At 52.1% G+C, this 21,424-nt stretch overlaps 1 protein-coding gene across 1 annotated transcript in view; it reads right to left on the reverse strand.

The window, feature by feature from the left end:
* Positions 1-21,424, reverse strand: part of LOC144605138 (histidine ammonia-lyase-like) — a 58,844-nt gene that overhangs the window by 16,060 nt on the left and 21,360 nt on the right. Inside the window, exons 7-14 of the mRNA XM_078420214.1 lie at positions 20,446-20,483; positions 17,159-17,284; positions 16,404-16,543; positions 14,444-14,491; positions 12,182-12,341; positions 8,577-8,672; positions 7,873-7,931; positions 6,036-6,116 (exon numbers count right to left, since the gene is read on the reverse strand). Of these exons, the coding sequence (XP_078276340.1) occupies positions 6,036-6,116; positions 7,873-7,931; positions 8,577-8,672; positions 12,182-12,341; positions 14,444-14,491; positions 16,404-16,543; positions 17,159-17,284; positions 20,446-20,483 (748 nt within the window). The remainder of the gene's footprint in view (positions 1-6,035; positions 6,117-7,872; positions 7,932-8,576; positions 8,673-12,181; positions 12,342-14,443; positions 14,492-16,403; positions 16,544-17,158; positions 17,285-20,445; positions 20,484-21,424) is intronic.

Consider the following 21,424-nt stretch of genomic DNA (forward strand, 5'->3'; position numbering starts at 1 on the left):
TTCGCGAAGTTAGTGTTAGTCCAAAAGTAAGTGCGTGCGTTTGTCACGGGTTTTACCGACAATAAAGTATTTGAATAATACCGCTCGTTTGGACTCACTACATTGGTGACCTCGAACGTAAGAAGCAAGCAGCAGCATGTCGCAGGCGGGAGCGAGCGCGGGTGAGATTCATCTACCGCCGTTCTGGGCCCATCAGCCGCACCTGTGGTTTGTGCAGGCGGAATCGCAGTTCCATCTTAAAAGGGTGGAGGAAGACCAGGAGAAGTACCACCACCTGGTGAGCTGTCTGCAGGCGGAGGTGGCTGCGCGGGTCGGTCAGCCGATACCTGACCAGTCCACCCCAAACGGAGCAGTACGTGGGGCTCAAGAGGCTCCTGCTGCGGACCTTCGGCTGGGCCCAGAACCAGCCGGCTCTGAGGCTCCTCCATTTGCCAGACCTGGGACAGCGGCTGCCGTCGGACTTGATGTCCGAGATGTTGACCTTGGTGGGCGACCATCAGCCATGCATGGTATTCGAAGCGGCCTTTCGGGAGAAGCTACCTGGGGACGTCAGGTTGGTGTTGGCGGACGTCTCTTTTGAAGATCCGGTAGCGTTCGCCGAGAAGGCCGACACGCTCGTTAGGGAGCCCAACACCCGAGACGGCTCCGTTAACCGGGTCTCAAGGCCCAGCGGCAGTCGGGGGTGCGGCCGGGAGAGCGACACATCGGCCGCTATTTCGCAGTCGGCCCGCCAAGAGAGGGCGGCGGCGCCTGTTCATTGGCAGCGGGCTCGAACAACAGAGCCGGATAGGCGTGGCTGGTGCTCTTTCCATCGGCGGTGGGGCAGCGAGGCACGAAGCTGTAGATCCCCGTGTTCATTTCCGGGAAATGCCTGGGCCGATCGAATGTAGAGGCAGTCTCGGTTGGCCGTAACCACCGCCTCTACGCTACAGATCAGAGTACCGGGATTGTCTTTCTAGTGGATACGGGAGCGGTCGTGAGTATTGTGCCCCCCTATGACTGCGAAGTTCGAGTGGGGGGGAAGGGCCCGCCCCTCATTGCAGTGAATGGTAGCACCATCCGTACTTACGGTAAAAGGACTATGTCCCTGTCCTTCGAGTCCAGGACTTACCGTTGGGAATTCATCGTTGCGGATGTGGGCCAGGCCATATTGGGTGCAGATTTTCTATGGGCGTTTTCTTTGGTCGCAGACGTCCGCGGGAGGGGCCTGCAACCCTTGGCTGATGTACGGCCCCGGGGTACTGGCCCAGAGGCTTCTACAAGCGCCGCCCCACCCAGCCCAGTAATCCAGGCCATTATCACGGCTCCCGGTCAGTTCGAGGCGGTCCTAGCCGACTTCCCGCAGCTCCTCGTCCAGCGTTTCGATGCACCTTCTGAGAAACAAGGGGTCGTTCATTTCATCCCGACCGAGGGGCCGCCGGTTTTTGCCCGGGCACGGCGCCTCCCACCTGACAAGCTGGCCAGGGCGCGAGAGGAGTTCCTAAACTTGGAGAGGCTAGGAACTATTCGGCCTTCGAGTAGTCCGTGGGCCTCCCCCTTGCACATGGTTTCCAAAGCGTCTGGGGGGTGGAGACCATGTGGTGACTTCCGTCGACTCAACGCGGCAACACGGCCGGACCGCTACCCGATTCCACACATTCAGGACTTTTCAGCTAGCCTGGAGGGGGCTACAATATTTTCAAAAATTGATTTGGTGCGGGGATATCATCAGATCCCGGTCCATCCACCGGACATTCCAAAAACAGCGACCATCACCCCGTTCGGACTGTTTGAGTGGTTGCGTATGCCTTTCGGCCTTAAAAATGCAGCTCAGGCATTCCAGCGTCTGATGGACCGGGTGGGTCGAGGGTTGCCGTTTGTCTTTATTTACCTTGACGATATTTTGATTGCCAGCCGTTCGGTCCAGGAGCACTTGGTCCACCTCCGCACGGTGTTCCAGAGGCTGCAAGACCACGGCCTGATTCTCCATCCGGACAAGTGCCAATTCGGCCTGTCCGCGGTGGATTTTTTGGGTCACCGGGTTACTCCGGCCGGTGCCACTCCTTTACCAGCTAAGGTTGACGCGGTCCGCTCCTTCCCCCGCCCGACTACCATCAAGGGCTTGCAGGAATTCGTGGGCATGGTGAACTTCTATCATCGGTTCGTGCCTGCAGCAGCTCGGGTCATGCGCCCCCTTTTTCAATGTCTCGCGGGTAACCCCGCGGAGTTGGTATGGTCCGTAGCTGCGGAGACGGCTTTTGTTGTGGTCAAACAGGCCCTCGCCAACGCCACCATGCTGGTGCACCCGCGCTCCTCCGCCCCCACGGCTCTGACGGTGGACGCCTCAGACGTGGCGGTGGGTGGGGTTTTGGAGCAGCTTGTCGACGGTAATTGGCAGCCCCTGGAGTTTTTCAGCAGGCAGCTCTCTCAAGCGGAGCTCAAGTACAGTGCGTTCGATAGGGAGCTCCTGGCCCTTTATTTAGCAGTCCGCCACTTCCGTTATTTTTTGGAAGGCCGTTCTTTCGTGGCCTACACGGATCACAAACCTCTGACATTCGCTTTTGCTAAGGTTTCTGATCCGTGGTCGGCTCGCCAGCAGCGGCACCTAACCCTGATTTCGGAGTTTACGACTGATGTCCGTCATATTGCGGGTAGGCTGAATGCCGTTGCTGATGCCCTGTCCCGGCCGGCCATTCCCTCCGTAGCCGTGGTGGGTAAACAGGTGGATTTCCAGGAGCTAGCGGAGGCTCAGCGCCTGGAAGGGACTGCCGCGGTGTACGCCTCCACAGCCTCGGGACTGCGTTTGGAGCAGGTGGCGTGTGGCCCCACAGGTACCAAGTTGTGGTGTGACGTTTCCCTTCCACGCCCTCGCCCGGTGGTGCCTGCCGCTCTGCGGCGTAAGGTTTTTGAGGCCATTCATGGCCTGGCACATCCGTCCATCAGGGCGACTTCAGCCATGGTGGCTGACCGGTTTATCTGGCATGGCCTGCGGAAGCAGGTGGCAGCCTGGGCACGCGCCTGCATTCCGTGCCAGACCTCCAAAGTTCATCGCCATGTCCAGCCCCCATACCAGAGATTCGAGGTTCCCCCCGTCCGTTTTTTCCACATCCATGTGGATTTGGTGGGTCCATTGCCCTATTCTAGGGGTTACACTCATCTACTGACGGTGGTTGATCGGTTCACTCGTTGGCCGGAGGCGCTCCCGTTGTCGGACACCTTGGCGGCCTCCTGTGCACGGGCCCTGGCGTTGCATTGGGTGGCCCGTTTCGGTGTCCCGGCTATCATCACTACAGATCGGGGAGCTCAGTTCACCTCGTCCCTCTGGGCCGCGCTGGCACAGCTGTATGGTTCTCGCCTACAGCAGACCACCGCCTATCATCCCCAAGCCAACGGGATGGTTGAGCGCTTCCATCGGCAGCTGAAGGCGTCCCTCTGTGCTCGCCTGACCGGCTACGATTGGGCTGACCAGCTGCCTTGGGTCCTCCTCGGCATTCGTACGGCCCCGCGGGCTGAGCTGGGCACATCTTCGGCTGAGCTCGTCTACGGTTCGCCCCTGCGGGTGCCGGGTGACATTCTCCCTTCCACTCCCGCCTTGCCGCCATCCGTCACGTCAGTCTTGGGCTCCCTCCGGGAACGGGTGGGTTCTCTGACTCCAGTCCCGACCTCCAGTCACGGAAGCACAGCAGTTCACGTTCCGTCGGAATTGTGGGGCTGTGATTTCGTGTTTCTTCGGAAAGATTGCCACCGCCCCCCTCTTCAGCCGGTTTACCAGGGCCCGTTCCAGGTGCTCAAAAGAGGGACTGTAACCTTCACCTTGCAGGTAGGAAATCGCCAGGAGCTTGTTTCAGTGTCCCGTCTCAAGCCGGCCCATTTGGACCAGGACCTCCCCATGTCGGTGGCTCAGCCGCCGCGCCGGGGCCGGCCTGTGGCCGCTCGACTGGTCCCGCCAGCGGCGCCCGGGTTACCATCTCTCGGGCCTCCGCCGCCTATGGTTGGGCCCGGGCCGCCGTTGTCGATCAAGTGCCCCCCGTCACCTACACCCTCCGCTCCAGTGGACCCCCCATCGCCTCCAGCGGCGGCGTCCACCCCGCCTTCTGTCACGTTGGGGGTATTGGTTTCCCCCCTCCGTACACGTTCTGGGCCGGAGGTTCGGGCGCCCGTGAGGTATGGTTTCGAGGGTTCTGGGGGGGGAGTCATGTAGGGACATAGGGATTGGCCAGGTAGTCTAGAACCCTCGGATTGGTTTACGGTCACGGGGTGAGGGAGCGCGAGGTATTTAAATGCCTGGCGCCAAACTGTAGTTAGAGATTAGATTAGTTCGCGAAGTTAGTGTTAGTCCAAAAGTAAGTGCGTGCGTTTGTCACGGGTTTTCATATCATATCATATCATATATCTACAGCCGGAAACAGGCCTTTTCGGCCCTCCAAGTCCGTGCCGCCCAGTGATCCCCGTACATTAACACTATCCTACACCCACTAAGGACAATTTTTACATTTACCCAGCCAATTAACCTACATACCTGTACGTCTTTGGAGTGTGGGAGGAAACTGAAGATCTCGGAGAAAACCCACGCAGGTCACGGGGAGAACGTACAAACTCCTTACAGTGCAGCACCCGTAGTCAGGATCGAACCTGTGTCTCCGGCGCTGCATTCGCTGTAAAGCAGCAACTCTACCGCTGCGCTACCGTGCCGCCCTTTACCGACAACAAAGTATTTGAATAATACCGCTGGTTTGGACTCACTACAATACACGATTAAAATCGAGCCATTCATAGTGTACAGATACAGGATAAAGGGAATAATGTCTAGTGCAAAATAAAATCCAATAAAGCCCGATTAAAGATAGTCCGAGGGTTTCCAGTGAGGGCTGCTCTCTGGTTGTGGTAGGATGGTTCAGTTGCCTGATAACAGCTGGGAAGAAACTGTCCCTGAATCTGGAGGTGTGTGTTTTCACACTTCTGTACCTCTTGCCCGATGGGAGAGGGAAGAAGAGGGAATGCCCAGGGTGAGACTCATCCTTGATTATGCTGCTGGCCTTAGTGACGAAGTAGATTAATTGGTTGCTGTAAATTGACCTTAATGTGCAGAGAGTGGATACAAAAGTGGGATAACATGGAACTAGTGTGATTGTCAGTGAGTTTGAGTTTAGTGTATCGTCACGTGTACTGAGGTACCGTGAAAAGCTTTTGCCGCATGCTAAGCAGTCAGCCAATTATTAAACTCAGTCACTAAATGTTGGGGTAATTCAGCAGGTCAGGCAACATCTCTGGAGAACATGGACAGGCAACGTTTCAGGTTGGGACCCTTCTTCGGCCACTCCAGCACTTTATGTCTTTATTTTGTTAATCGGCATCTGCAGTTCCTTGGTGTCAATATTGAACTCGGTCTCGACCCGAAACGTCACCCATTCCCTCTCTCCTAGATGCTGCCTGACCTGCTGAGTTACTCCGGCATTTTGTGATACCTTCAGTGTTGAGTGCGGGAGGCAGTAATGTATCTGGTCAGTAGACGGCATCAGCCTGATGCCCAGGGGCTTGCTGTCGGCATGGACTCGAAGGGCCGAAGGGCGTGGTTCCATCCATAACCTCTGATTCTGAGGCAGACATGTGAGCCACAGTTGACTCCTAAAGAAACAACTGGGATTAATAGTGAATGGCACAATTGTTACCTTTATATTTTATTCTGTTTAATACGTGAACATATTGAAAATAAACTGAGAGTGGTGTAAGGTCTGTACTGAGAGAAGTGTGTAGGAAGGAACTACAGATGTTGGTTTAAACCAATGATAGACACAAAAAGCTGGAGTAACTCAGTGGGACAGGCAGCATCTCTAGAGAGATGGAATGGGCGACGTTTCGGGTCGAGACCCTTCTTCAGACAGATGTCGGTGGAGAGGGAGGTTTGGTTTGAGACCCTCTCCGCTGACAACAGTCTGAAGAAGGGTCTCGACCTGAAACATCACCCCTTCCTTCTCTCCAGAGATGCTGCCTGTCCCGCTGAGTTACTCCACCATTTTTGTGCCTATCTTCTGTGCTGCTGTTTCACAGAAGGATACAGGGTTATCGGTAACACTGTTCATTTCAGTCACCAGAATATTCTTCACAAAAGCAATGGTGTCGTTCACCACTCCATGCACCTGCAAGAGAGCATCGGCAGGTTAAGAGATGTGTAACACGGAGTCATAGTGTGACACAGTGTGGAAACAGGCCCTTCGGCCCAACAACTCCATGCTGACCACATTACCAAGCTGAGCTAGTACCACTTCCAGTGTTTGGCCCTTACCCCTCTAAATATTTCCTATCCATGTACCTGTCCAAATGTCTTCTATATGTTGTAACTGTACCCCCTTCTGCCACTTCCTCTGGCAGCTTGTTCCATATACCCACCTCCTGTTGTGTGAAAAACCTTCCCCTCAGAGCCCCTTTCAATCTTTCCCACCTCACCTTAAACGTTTGACTTTGACTTTGGAGATACAGTGCGGAAACTGGCCCTTAGGCCCACTGAATCCATGTTGACCTCATACACTAGCACTATGCTTTTCATTGGGGATAATTTAGAATCTTATCAAAGGCAATTAACTAAACAATTAACCTGTAAACCTGTACATCTTTGGAGTGTGGGAGGAAACCGTGGAAAACCCACATGGTCATGGGGAGAACGTACAAACTCTGTAAAGGCAGCACCCTTAGTCAGGATTGAACCCAGGCCTCTGGCACTGCAAGGCAGCAACTCTACCGCTGTGCCACTGTGCTGCCCCTGTTCCCTGTTCCCTCCATTTTTAGACTGCCCTACCCTGACTGTTATACTGTGACCATCCATCTTATCTCTGCCTTTCATGGTCATATAAACATCCTTCACCCTCTTTCACAGCATAGAACGTAGAGCCTAGGAAGTGCAACGCAGGCACAGGCCCTTCGGCCCTCAATGTCCATGCTGAACGTGATGCCAAGCTAAATTAATCTCCTCTGTCTGCACATGATCCATTCCCTGCAGGGAAACAGGCCCAACATATCCAGTTTCTCCTCACAACTCAAGCCTGCCAGCCCCAGCAACAAATCTGTGAGAAACAGGAATCATATAGTCGTGGTGATTGGATCACTGTAATAATAGTCCACAGATGGCTGTGGAGGCCAAGTCAATGGATCATTTTTAGGCAGAAGTCGACAGATTTTTGATTAGTACAGGTGTCAGAGGTTATGGGTAGGTTGAGAGGGAAAGATAGATCAGCCTTGATTGAATGGCAGAGTAGACTTTAGACTTTAGACTTTACTTTAGACTTTAGAGATACAACGTGGAAACATGCACTTCCATCCCACCGAGCCAATGCCGACCAGCTATGACCCGTACACTAACACTATCCTACACACACTTGGGACAATTTTTCAACTTACCAAAGTCAAATAAGCCTTTACTCCTTTGAATGTGGGAAGAAACCGGAGCACCCGGAAAAACCCGCGTGGCCAAAGGGAGAACATACAAACGCTGTACGTTGATGGGCCGAATGGCTTAATACTTCTCCTATAACAGCGACATGGTGGTAGAGCTGCTGCCTTACAGCGAAAGAGACCCAGGTTCAATCCTGACTACGGGTGCTGTCCGTACGGATTTTGTACGTTTTCCCCGTGATCGCGTGGGTTTTCTCCGGGATCTCCAGTTTCCTCCCACACTCCAAAGGTTAATTGGCTTGGTTTAAATGTAAATTGTCCCCAGTGTGTGTGTGGGATGGCGCGAGTGTACTGGGATCGCTGGTCGGCACGGACTCGGTGAGCCCTGGGGCCTGTTTCCACACTGCATCTCTAAACTAAGTTAAAACTAAACTAATAAACTTATGAACTTATGCATCAATGGACTCCCAAATGGAGCTGTTGCACATGGCGCTCGGTAAGACTCACCTGTGGACAGCACCGGAGTGTGTAGGCATCCTGAACGCGATCACACAACCTGTGGCTCCCTGTGAAAGATCCACAGAGTTACAAATCAAAGGCAATCTGTTACCTGTACCTTTTATTTTTAATTAAATATTTTCTTGTTATTGGAATGGGTCCAGGGTGCAGAGTAATTGATACAGGTATAGAAAAAGGGATCGAAGTGTGAAAACGCACACCTCCAGATTAACGGACAGTTTCTTCCCAGCTGTTATCAGGCAACAAAACCACCCTACCACAACCAGAGAGCAGTGCTGAACTACTATCTACCTCTTTGGTGACCCTCAGACTATCTTTGATCGGATTTTGCTGGCTTTACCTTGCACTAAACGTTATTCCCTTATCATGTGTAAGAAAATAACTGCAGATGCTGGTACAAATCGAAGGTATTTATTGACAAAATGCTGGAGTAACTCAGCAGGTCAGGCAGCATCTCAGGAGAGAAGGAATGGGCGACGTTTCGGGTCGAGACCCTTCTTCAGACTGATACTCCAGCATTTTGTGAATAAATTCCCTTATCATGTATTTATACACTGTAAATGGCTCGATTGTTATCATATATGGCCTTTCCACTGACTAGATAGCATGCAACAAAAGCTGTTCACTGTACCTCGATACACGTGACAATAAACTAAACTCAACTAATTGTTGTTGCAGGGATGGTGGCTCACCTGCTATGTCAGATGCATGCACGTCCGAGTCCAAGAGGGACCTGAATCGAGCAGCTACGTCCACCTGTCCTGGGTGTGGTCTCAGCTTGTGGACATCTGTTTAACATACAAGGCAACAGACAAGTCTTAAACTAGACCAACCTTTCTTTCCAAAGTCAACAGTAGGACTCTGGGGAGTATTGTAGAGCAGAGGGTTCCAGGGGTGCAGGTATATTGTTCCTTGAAGGTGGCATCGCAGGTAGCTAGGGTGGTCAAAAAGGCTTTTGGCACATTGGCCTTCATCAGTCAGTGTATTGAGTATACAAGTTGGGAGGTCATGTTGCAGTTGTATAAGGCATTGGTGAGGCCGCATTTTGAGTATTGTGTTCAGTTCTGGGAACCATGTTACAGGACAGATGTTGTCATGCTGGAAAGGTGCAGAGAAGATTTACAAAGATGTTACCAGGACTCGAGGGTCTGAGCTATAGGGATAATTTGAGCAGGCTGGGTCTATATTCCCTGGAGCACAGGAGGATGAGGGGTGATCCAATAGAGGTGTATAAAATCATGAGAGGAATAGATCGGGTAGACACATGGTGGTCTCTTGCCCAGGGTAGGGGAATCGAGCACCAGAGAAAATAGATTTAAGGTGAAGGGGGAAAGATTTCATTGGGATCTGAGGGGTAACTTTTTTACACAAAGGGTGGTAGGTGTATGGAACGAGCTGCTGGAGGAGGTAGTTGTGGCAGGGACTATCACAACATTTAAGAAGCAATTAGACAGGTACATGGATAGGACAGGTTTAGAGGTAAATGGGTCAAATGCAGGCAGGTGGGACTAGTGTAGATGGGACATGTTGGCCGGTGTGGGCAAGTTAGGCTGAAGGGCCTGTTTCTACGCTGTTTGACTCTATGAGTCCAGCCAGAACAATGGGGATCAGTCCGTGTCCGATTCCACAAGTGCTCTGTGAAACTCAGCAGCCTGGGGAGAACTGGAGTCGGATGCTGGCAAATCTGGCTCAACCACCCCGGCCTGCCAACTGGAGAGGCACGGTGGCACAGCAGTAGAGCTGCCGCCTTAGAGCACCAGAGACCCGGGTTCCATCCTGACTACAGGTGCTTGTTTGTATGGAGTTTGTATGTTCTCGCTTCTGACTGTGTGAGTTTTCTCCGGATGCTCCGGTTTCCTCCCACACTCCAAAGACGTACGAGTTTGTAGGTTAATTGGCATCTGTGAAGGACAGCGCCATTGTGCGGGGTGATCGCTGGTCGGCACGGACTCGGTGGGCCGAAGGGCCTGTTTCTCTTAAGTCTAAATCTCCTCTCTCGTGATCCATATCCCTCTATTCCCTGCATATCCATGTGCCTAATCTGAAAAACCTGTTAAACGTCACAAACATATCCACCTCCACCACCACCGCAGCAGCATGTTCCATGTCCCACCACAAATTGCCCGCACATACCCTTTAACCCCCCCCGGGCTTAATGATACATCCTCTAACCTTGTCTACCCTGGGAGAAAGATTCTGACCGGCTACTCTACAATACCCTATTATACCCGAGAATTGTAATTATAATTAATAAATACCCTCTCATAATTTACATTTAACATATTTAGATTAGATTCCTTGTGGTGAACACTGTCCAGTCCATCACCGGCTCTGACCTCCCCACCATCGAAGGGATTTACAGGAGTCGCTGCCTCAAAAAGGCAGCCAGCATCATCAGAGACCCACACCACCCTGGCCCACACCCTGCCATCAGAGACCCACACCACCCTGGCCCACACCCTGCCATCAGAGACCCACACCATCCTGGCCCACACCCTGCCATCAGAGACCCACACCACCCTGGCCCACACCCTGCCATCAGAGACCCACACCATCCTGGCCCACACCCTGCCATCAGAGACCCACACCACCCTGGCCCACACCCTGCCATCAGAGACCCACACCACCCTGGCCCACACCCTGCCATCAGAGACCCACACCACCCTGGCCCACACCCACACCATCAGAGACCCACACCACCCTAGCCCACACCCTGCCATCAGAGACCCACACCACCCTGGCCCACACCCTGCCATCAGAGACCCACACCATCCTGGCCCACACCCTGCCATCAGAGACCCACACCACCCTGGCCCACACCCACACCATCAGAGACCCACACCACCCTGGCCCACACCCTGCCATCAGAGACCCACACCACCCTGGCCCACACCCTGCCATCAGAGACCCTCACCACCCTGGCCCACACTCATTTCACCCCTGCCATCAGAGACCCACACCACCCTGGCCCACACTCATTTCACCCCTGCCATCGAGATGAAGGTACAGGAGCCTGAAAACTGTAATGTTCAGCTTCTTCCCTACAGCCATCAGACTATTGAACACCACAACCTCTAATAAGCTCTAAACTACTTGTGAGCATTGGTCTTGTCTCTTTGCACTATTTTTGTTTGTTTGTTTTTATGTGTGTATATGTGTATATATGTAAGGTATTGCTTTGGATGCGTTTGGAGCATTGTGTGCAGTTCCGGTCGCCCCAACACAGGAAGAATGTGAAAGCTTTGGAGAGGATACAGAGGAGGTTTACCAGCATGATGGCTGGATTACTGTTTCAGCCAGAGGGTGAGGTTGGACAGACGGACTGTTCTCTCTGGAATACTAGAGGTTGAGGGAAGACCTGATAGAAGTATACAAAATTATGAGAGGCATTGAGAGGGTAGAGTCAGAACCATTTAAGATAGATGAGCAAAGTTTAAAGGAGATGACGATGATTTGGAGTCTTGCCTGCAGTTCTGGTCGGCCCATTACAGGAAGGATGTGGAGGCTTTGGAGAGGGTGCAGAGGAGGTTTACCAGAATGATGCCTGGATTAGAGGGCTCCAGCTATTGGGAGAGGATGGAGAGGGTGCAGAGGAGGTTTACCAGAACACTGCCTGGATTAAAGGCAGGGATTCAGCTGCAGGTAGAGGTTGGGTAGACTTGAATTGCTTTCTCTGGAACATCATGAAACAACTTGATAAAAGTATATAAAATAATGAAAAGCATAGATAGGGTAGACAGTCCCCAGGGTGGAGATGTCCAGCACTAGAGGGCGTTGCTATAAGGTGAGAGGGGGGATATTTAATGGGGATGTGCGGGGGAAGTTCTTTACACAGAGTGGTGGGGTCTGGAATGTGTTGCCAAGCTGCTGGTGAAGGCTGGTACCACAGTGGTGTTTAACAGGCTTTTAGATAGACGTGTGGAAGAGCAGGGAATGAAGGGATATGGATCATGTGCAGGCAGATAAGATCAATTTAACTTGGCATCATGTTCACCACAAATATGTTGGGTGGAAGCTGTACTTAGTTTAGAGAAACAGTGCAGCAACTCTACCGCTGCACCACTGTGCCACCCTGTCACTCACAATGTTTCAAGATCAAACAGTATTTGATGCCTGTCAGTGCATTGGGGGCCGCTTCATCTTTCATGCCCTTTCGGTAATTAGAGCCGTGAACTGTCCTCGTTAGGGTTGGGGCCTATGGAACTGGGTCGACGTGTAAAGAAGGCGTCGCAGAGGGTGGGCGGTAGGTGTGAGAGGAGCCTGGGGTTCTGCAGGACAGTCTGTGCTGGCCACTCACCGCTGTCGAAGGCTCTGGTGCTGCCCTTGAGAACCTCCTTGAGAACCTCCAGCGTGAGTGCGGCGATGATGTCCGCCTGGCGGGCGATGGCCACGGCTCGCTCCACGGCCTCAGCGCCCAGAGATGTGATCATCTGCGTCCCGTTGATCAGCGACAGCCCCTGGGTTTGATGCAAAATCATAACAACATGCATTGGACATGCAGGGGGGAGGGAGAGAGAGAGGGGGAGGGGGAGGGAGAGGGGGGAGGGGGTAGGGGAGGGAGAGGGAGAGGGAGAGGGAGAGGGGGGAGGGGGGAGGGGGGAGGGGGGAGGGGGGAGGGGGGAGGGGGGAGGGGGGAGGGGGGAGGGGGAGGGGGGAGGGGGGAGGGGGGAGGGGGGAGGGGGGAGGGGGGAGGGGGGAGGGGGGAGGGGGGAGGGGGAGGGGGAGGGGGAGGGGGAGGGGGAGGGGGAGGGGGAGGGGGAGGGGGAGGGGGAGGGGGAGGGGGAGGGGGAGGGGGAGGGGGAGGGGGAGGGGGAGGGGGAGGGGGAGGGGGAGGGGGAGGGGGAGGGGGAGGGGGAGGGGGAGGGGGAGGGGGAGGGGGAGGGGGAGGGGGAAACAAAGGAGGATCTGGCGCGGGCATTTTGTAACATTGTCCGCGCCCTTTATGTGGCCACTATTTGCACACCTTGAAAAATATTTGCAAGCAAAGAATTTCACTGTGATTTGCCACATGTGACGATAAAGTAAAAAGTATTCATTCATTCATTCATTCATTCATTCATTCATTCATTCATTCAACCGAGTCATAAACTTAAAGGTGCCATTTAGGATTGAATGAGCTATTTGTAAATACTCCCTGCATATTATCCTCGCAGAGACCACTGCTTAATGACCAGGTTCCATATCAAAACCAACTATTCAACCAATACATAAAAGTGAATGATGTTGTTGCAATCTGATACTGTCACAGAAAACAATACTTTGTAGATCTTTGTTCTTTCAATTTGCTTCAATCATTAAACAAGGTTGTAAAATACAAGATGCCTTGTAACTAATGGTTTAGTTCAGTTTAGTTTCTTTTAGATTCGAGATATGGCTTGGAAACAGGGCCTTCGACTGCAGAGTCCACATTAACCATCGATTGCCCATTCACATTAGTTCTAAGTTATCCCACTTTCATTTAGTTTGGAGATGCAGCTTGGAAACAGGCTGATACAAAATGCAGGAGTAACTCAAGCTAACGTCACCCATTCTGGAGGGAAGGAATGGGTGACGTTTCAGGTCGAGACTGAAGAAGGGGTCTTGACCCGAAGCATCACCCATTCCTGCTCTCCAGGGATGCTGCCTGTCCCGCTGAGTTACTCCAGCAGTTTGTGTCCACCTTCTATTTAAACCAGCATCTGGAGTTCTTTCCTACATCTTCGTCCTGCAGAGTCCATGCTGACCATTGATCACCAGTTCACACTATTTTGTTGCTATCCCACTTTCTCATCCACTACCTAGACACCGCGGACAATTTACAGAGGCCAATTAAGCTACAAACCTGCACATCTTTGGGATGTTGGAGGAGACCAGAGCACCCGAAGGAAACCCACGCAGTCACAGGGACAACGTGCAAATTCCACGCTGGCCTCCACTGAGGTCAGCTTTGTACCCAGGTCCCTGGCACTGTGATGCAGCAGGTCTACTAGCTGCACCACCGTGCCGCCCTTTACATGAATGTCTCTCAAATTATATCAGTGAGTAATCGGCATTTCAAAGAAAAATCACTGAAAATATGGAATTTTATAGATAGAAAACCAACTTTTATAGAAACACTCCAGACGTGTAGGTTAATTGGCTTGGTAAATGTAAAAATTATCCCTAGTATATATCCTATAGGATAGTGTTAATGTGCGGGGATCGCTGGTCGGCGCGGACCCAGTGGGCCGAATGGGCCTGTTTCCATGTTGTATCTCTAAACTAAACTAAACTAACTGTAATACTGTGTACTGGCAATGTTTATAAAATGTGTGTGTTGATGAGTTCATAAATTCAAAGGTTCATAAGTTCTAGGAGCAGAATTAGGCCATTCGACCCATCAAGTCTATTCCGCCATTCAATCATGGCTGATTTATCTTTCCCCCTCAACCCAATTCTCCTGCCTTCTCCCCATAACCCCTGACACCCATACTAATCAAGAATCTATCAATTTCCACCGTAAAAGTATCCACTGACTTGGCCTCCACAGCCGTCTGTGACAGTTAATACACAAATGATTGGTACAAGCTTGCTTTATTACCTCTTTAGGTTTCAGTGAAATCGGATGGAGCCCATGAGCTTGTAAAACCTGATGGTACAAGATAGAATCGTATTAATGACAGTCTGTTCATCATCCACATGTACAGAATCACAGTCTTGGAGGATAAACTAAATTTTACACACCCATCAAACAGCATCAAATATAATCAAGCCTCACGTATCACTGAATCTCATGGTATCACCCAATCTCACAGGATCACAAAACAACTATGTATCACCAAATCTCAGAGGATTCTCCGATCACCATTTTTTTTTTGAAAATAAACTTTACTCAGGAATTTAAAAAATAGATATAAAACAATAACAGTGCAAAAAAACTGTTCATAGATATATATTCAACATATATTCATAGATAGTGTTGATATATTCAATAGTATCGTACTCAGTTGTATTTGCATCCATTTTAGAGATACAGTGCAGAATCAGGCCCTTCGGCCCACCGAGGCACCCCGTACACTAGCACTATTCTACACATGACAGACAATTTACAATGTTACTGAAGCCAATTAGCCTGTAAACCTGCACGTCTTTGGAGTGTGGGAGGGAAACGGAGCACCCGGAGAAAACCCCATGCAGGTCACGGGGGGGATGTACAAAACTCCGTGCAGACAGCACCCGTAGTCGGGATCAAACCTGGGTCTCTATGCGCTGTGAGGCAGCAACTCTACCGGGCAATATTTAAAGAAAGTTTAAAGAAAACACCATTGCCACTCATGCGGTCTCCTGCAGTGATATCCCTTCCTTCATTTGAGGGGTGGATCACAGACTCTGCCCCTCAATGCCCAGCAGACTGTGACCCTCCCCCACAGAACCTTGGCGTTGGCTGCACCGAGCTTCAGTGTGTCCCTCAGCACGTACCCCTGCAGTAGGGGTTGCCAACTATCTCACTCCCAAATAAGGGACAAGGTGACGTCACCACGTGGGGCCCCACGTGACCTCACCCAGCCAGCGGCCATGTGCTCCCGCTCCACCAATGGCGGCCGCCCGGGCCGCGAGACGGGTTACTACGCAACCTCCGTTAGGCGGCGCACGGGCCTCCGGACCTACACTGTCTGGACCTACAGTGTCCGGACCTACAGCGTCTGGACCTACAGTGTCCGGACCTACAGCGTCTGGACCTACAGTGTCCGGACCTACAGTGTCGGGGCCTACATGTCGGGGCCCACAGCGTCGGGGCCTACAGCGTCGGGGTCTACAGCGTCGGGGCCTACAGCGTCTGGACCTACAGTGTCCGGACCTACACCGTCCGGACCTACAGTGTCGGGGCCTACAGCGTCGGGGCCTACAGTGTCGGGGCCTACAGCGTCTGGACCTACAGTGTCGGGGCATACACCGTCCGGACCTACAGCGTCGGGGCCTACAGTGTCGGGGCCTACAGCGTCCGGGCCTACAGCGCCCCTCCGGTCCTAATACGGGACAAGGGCGGTCCTGTACAAGTTCGCCCAAAATACGGGATGTCCCGGCTAATACGGGACAGTTGGCAACATGGCGCAGTGTATGTTTAGTTTAGTTTAGTGTGGAAACTGTCTGTGCCAACCAACAATCCCTGCACATTAACACTACACACACTAGGGACAATTTACAATTTTATCAAGCCAATTAACCTACAAACCTCTACATCTTTGGAATGTGGTAGGAAACCGGAGATCCCGGGGAAATCCCATGCAGGTCACGGGGAGAAGGTAGAAACTCCGTACAGACAGCGCCCTTGGTCAGGATTGAACTGGGTCTCTGGCGTTGTAAAGCAGCAACTCTCCCACAGCGCCACCATGCGTCCACGTATTAGGGTTGTGTAGTTAAACCATCGCGCAGATACTCGGAGTTGTAGAACACTGTGTGGTCCAGCCCTGGACATTTGGCTTATGGTTTAAAATCCAAATGTAATCAAAGTGTACCCACAAAACAGTAATGAGACGTGATAGAAAACCAAGAGAACTCACATCCTTGGCATCAGCCCAGCCGCTCTTTGGCGACCACATTTTCCCTTCACCCATCAGTCCAAGGGCAAGGTGAGCCAGAGGAGCCAGATCCCCACTGGCCCCAACAGTCCCTTTCTCTGGCACGAAGGACAGGCAGGAAGCTGCAGAAAGCACAGTAAAGCAGAGTACGATTACAGCCATCGAAACGGAATCTACTCTGTTATTAAAATATATAGACAATGGGGCGGAATGGTGGCACTACAATAGAGAGGCTTACAGCCCCAGAGACCCAGGTTCAATCCCAACTACGGGTGCTGTCTGTATGGAGTTTGTACGTTCTCCCTGTGACCTGCGTGGGTTTTCTCCGGGTGCTCTGGTTTCGTTCCACACTCCAAAGACGTACAGGTTTGCAGGTTATTTGGCATCTCTAAATAGTTCCCAGTGTGTAGGATTGTGTTAGAGTACGGGGATCGCTGGTTGGCGCGGCCTTGGTGTGCCGAAGGGCCTGTCTCCATGCTGTATCTCTAAAGTCTGAAGTAAAGTCTAAAGAGTTTGTATGTTCTCCCCGTGATCTGCGTGCGTTTTCTCCGGAAGTTCCGGTTTCCTCCCACACTCCAAAGACGTACAGTTTGTAGGTTGGTTGGCTTCTGTAACTTGTCCAGAGTGTGTGTTGGGAAGTGTGTGGGTGATGGGTGGTCGTGGAAGGGCCTGTTTCCACGCTGTATCTCGAAAACCTAAAGCAAAGTTTCAAAGCAAAGTATAAAAGGCGACCTTACCATTGAAGGCCTGGATCATTTGGTTGAGGGTATCCAAGGAGATTCCACTGTAACCTTTGGCCAGGACATTGATCCTGAGAGCCAGCAGCATCCGGCACCTCTGTGGGGAGAGGGGTTTGCCCACACCTGCAGGAGAAGCACCAGGCCACTTATCTACTGTTTCCCAGAGATGCCGGGGGTCACAGGAACCGGAGGTGCGGAGGAGTGGGGTTTAGTTTAGTTTAGTTTGTTGTCACGTGTACTAAGGCACGGTGAAAAGCTTTTGTTGCATGCTGATCAGTCAGCAGAAAGACAAAACATGATTACAATACATCCTTTTACAGTCTGTAGGAGTACATTTAAGAATGTATTAGCCGGGGCATCCCGTATTTTGGGCTAAATTGGTTTGTACCATATGGGACTGCCCTTGTCCGGTATTAGGCCCGGGGGCGCTGTAGGCCCGGACACTGTGGGCCCGGACAGTGTAGGTCCAGAGGCCCAGGCGCCGCCTAATGGAGGTTGCGTTGCAACCCGTCTCCCGGCCTGGGCGGCCGCCATTGATGGAGCAGGAGCACGTGGCCACTGGCTGGGTGAGATCAGGTGGGGCGTGGGGCAGTGACGTCATCTTGTCCCTTATTTAGGAGTGCAATAGTTGGCACCCCTAGTTGGGCGCCATGTTGGATGCATGTTTGTGATTCGGAGGGGAGAGGGGCAGAGAATTCAAAGAGGAAAGGGGTAAGGGTGATGGAAAAAGGTTCAGGGGTGTTCCAGTTGGAGGGGCGGGGGAGTTCATCGGAGAGGGGGTTCGTGTTTTGGCCACAAGGAGGTGGAGGAGAAGGATGGGGGAGTCTGGAGCGAAGGGCAAGGTTTGCAAGGTAGGGAGAGAGAGTGCAGAGGGGAGGTCAAGAGTTCAAAGGGGTGGGGCCGGTGGTTCAGAGGGGTGGGGGGAGCAGGAGATGGGATCGGGGTTTCAAAGTGGGGTGAAGGGGAAGCTCAGAAGGGAGCGGCTGGGGGTTCAGGGGAGTGCGTCTGGGCATTTGAAGAGGAGACCATGGGTTCTGGAGAAGGACCAGGAGTGTTTGGTAAGTTGGGGCCAGGGCTTGAGAGGGAGGGTTTGGGGTCACGGATGGTGGTTTCGGAGGAGAGGGGCTGGGGGATCGGAGGAGTGGGCCCAGGAGGAGAGAGGCCGGCTGGCGGTTTCAGATGGGAGAGGTGGGGGTTTTGTAAGGAAGGATGTGGGGCATTTGAAGAGAAGAGGCCAAGAGGTTGGAGGGGAAGGGCCAGGTTTCTTGATGAGTGAGGGGTTCAGAGGGGAGACGCCAGAGATCTCAGAGGGGAAAGGATACGAGTTCAGAGGGGACGGGCCATGGTCATATGTGATAGGAGCAAAATTAGGCCATTCGGCCCACCGTCTTCTCTGCCAATCAATCATGGCTGATCTATCTCTCCCTCCTCACCCCATTCTCCTGCCTTCTCCCCATAACCCCTCACACCCGTACTAGTCAAGAATCTATCTATCTCTGCCCTAAAAATATCCATTGACTTGGTCTCCACAGCCTTCTGTGGGAAAGAATTCCAGATTCACCTCCCTCTGACTGAAGAAATTCCTCCTCATCTCTTTCCTTAAATTCTGAGGCTGTGACCTCTAATCCTAGACTTTCCCACTCGTGGAAACATCCTCTCCACATCCACTCTATCCAATATCATAAGTATAACCATTCAATGATTATGTAGGGGTGGGCGGTGTGGCATTGGTGAAGAAGGCCTGTGGATACTAGGGGTGCCAACTTCCTCACTCCCAAATACCGGACAAGATGACGTCACCGCCCCGCGCCCCATGTGACCTCACCCAGCCAGCGGCCACGTGCTCCCGCTCCACAAATGGCGGCCGCCCGGGTCGGGAGCACGTGGCCGCTGGCTGGGTGAGGTCACGTGGGGCACGGGGCGGGGACGTCACCTTGTCCCTTATTTGGGAGTGAGGATGTTGGCAACCCTACTAATACGGGACAATGGCGGTCAATAGACAATAGACAATAGACAATAGGTGCAGGAGTAGGCCATTCAGCCCTTCGAGCCAGCACCGCCATTCAATGCGATCATGGCTGATCACTCTCAATCAGTACCCCGTTCCTGCCTTCTCCCCATACCCCCTCACTCCGCTATCCTTAAGAGCTCTATCCAGCTCTCTCTTGAAAGCATCCAACGAACTTGCCTCCACTGCCTTCTGAGGCAGAGAATTCCACACCTTCACCACTCTCTGAATGAAAAAGTTCTTCCTCATCTCCGTTCTAAATGGCCTACCCCTTATTCTTAAACTGTGGCCCCTTGTTCTGGACTCCCCCAACATTGGGAACATGTTTCCTGCCTCTAATGTGTCCAATCCCCTAATTATCTTATATGTTTCAATAAGATCCCCCCTCATCCTTCTAAATTCCAGTGTATACAAGCCTAATTGCTCCAGCCTTTCAACATACGACAGTCCCGCCATTCCGGGAATTAACCTAGTGAACCTACGCTGCACACCCTCAATAGCAAGAATATCCTTCCTCAAATTTGGAGACCAAAACTGCACACAGTACTCCAGGTGAGGTCTCACCAGGGCTCGGTACAACTGTAGAAGGACCTCTTTGCTCCTATACTCAACTCCTCTTGTTACGAAGGCCAACATTCCATTGGCTTTCTTCACTGCCTGCTGTACCTGCATGCTTCCTTTCAGTGACTGATGCACTAGGACACCCAGATCTCGTTGAACATCCCCTCTTCCTAACTTGACACCATTCGGGACAAACTAATTTAGCCCAAAATACGGGATGTCCCGGCTAATATGGGACAGTTGGCAACCCTAGTGGATACAGAGGGGTGGGACAAGTGGTTTCGGAGAAGAGGGCCCGGGATTTAGTGGGTTGAGGTGGGCAATTGGGGAGGGGGTAAATTGAAAGCTAATCCTAAGAAATGATATTTAATCAGTGAGTTAATCTGAAAAGAGATGGCCCAGGGAGATGGGAGGAGTTGCTTCATTGCAAAGTAAACTTTGGGATACAGTAGACAGAAATTTGAGGCAGGATGTATGATCAGGCATTCCAGCAGAGATTTTCCTCATGTCAGACGTGCTGTGTTCAGGGAAGTGTACAGAGATAGAATGTGCACTTTCAGTTACAGATTCACAGAGTCATTCAACGTTGAGACGGGCCCATCAGCCCAATTTGCCCACAACGACCAACATGTCCCATCTAAAAGAGAGAAATGGCTTAATTCTGCTCCTATGACTTGTGAACTTATAAAATAGCAGAAGGCATTCTTTCACATACCTGCAGCAGTGGAGTGGATAACGTTCTCCTGGAGCTCCCTGCACAAAGAAAACAGCAAGTCAGGAAGAGCGTGACAGGCAGTAGAATATACGCCTACAAGTGTGACAGATAGTTTGCCCCTGTTCCAATACCTAAAGGGGCTGCTCCTTGCCTTCTGGCTGCACTTCTCACCCACCATCCTCATCTTTGGACACCCTGTGCGTAGGGGAGAGGGTAGGGCCAAAGATGTCCTGGTTGGGTTGCTCCTGTGCCTGGCCAAGCTGGCCGTCCGCGAGTCACGGCGCCAGGCGGAAGAGGGCTCTGCCCGTGCCAGCTGCCCGCCCCTTCTCCGGGTTACGTCCGTGCCCGGGTGGGGTTAGAGAGGGGTTACACGCTGTCCACGGGGGGTTTCCGGGACCACTGGGCACCGTGGGGGGTGGAATGTACAGGTATCCTTCACAAGGATTGTGAAATAGTTATTTAATATTCAGTATTTAAGAATATTTGTTTTATTTTGTATTACGGTGGTGGGTTTGTTTGTATTGTTTCGTATTGTACATATCATTTTTGTAAATAATTGATTTAAATTATTTTTGGTTAAAAAAAGTGTGACAGACACTCTCCCAGTGCAGTGTGACAGTGGAACACACACACACGAGTGTGACAGACACTCTCACAGTGCAGTGTGACAGTGGAACACACACACACGAGTGTGACAGACACTCTCACAGTGCAGTGTGACAGTGGAACACACACACACGAGTGTGACAGACACTCTCACAGTGCAGTGTGACAGTGGAACACACACACACGAGTGTGACAGACACTCTCACAGTGCAGTGTGACAGTGGAACACACACACACGAGTGTGACAGACACTCTCACAGTGCAGTGTGACAGTGGAACACACACACACGAGTGTGACAGACACTCTCACAGTGCAGTGTGACAGTGGAACACACACACACGAGTGTGACAGACACTCTCACAGTGCAGTGTG

This window comes from Rhinoraja longicauda, chromosome 23, assembly GCF_053455715.1.
Source record: "Rhinoraja longicauda isolate Sanriku21f chromosome 23, sRhiLon1.1, whole genome shotgun sequence".
NCBI classification, from domain to species: domain Eukaryota; kingdom Metazoa; phylum Chordata; class Chondrichthyes; order Rajiformes; family Arhynchobatidae; genus Rhinoraja; species Rhinoraja longicauda.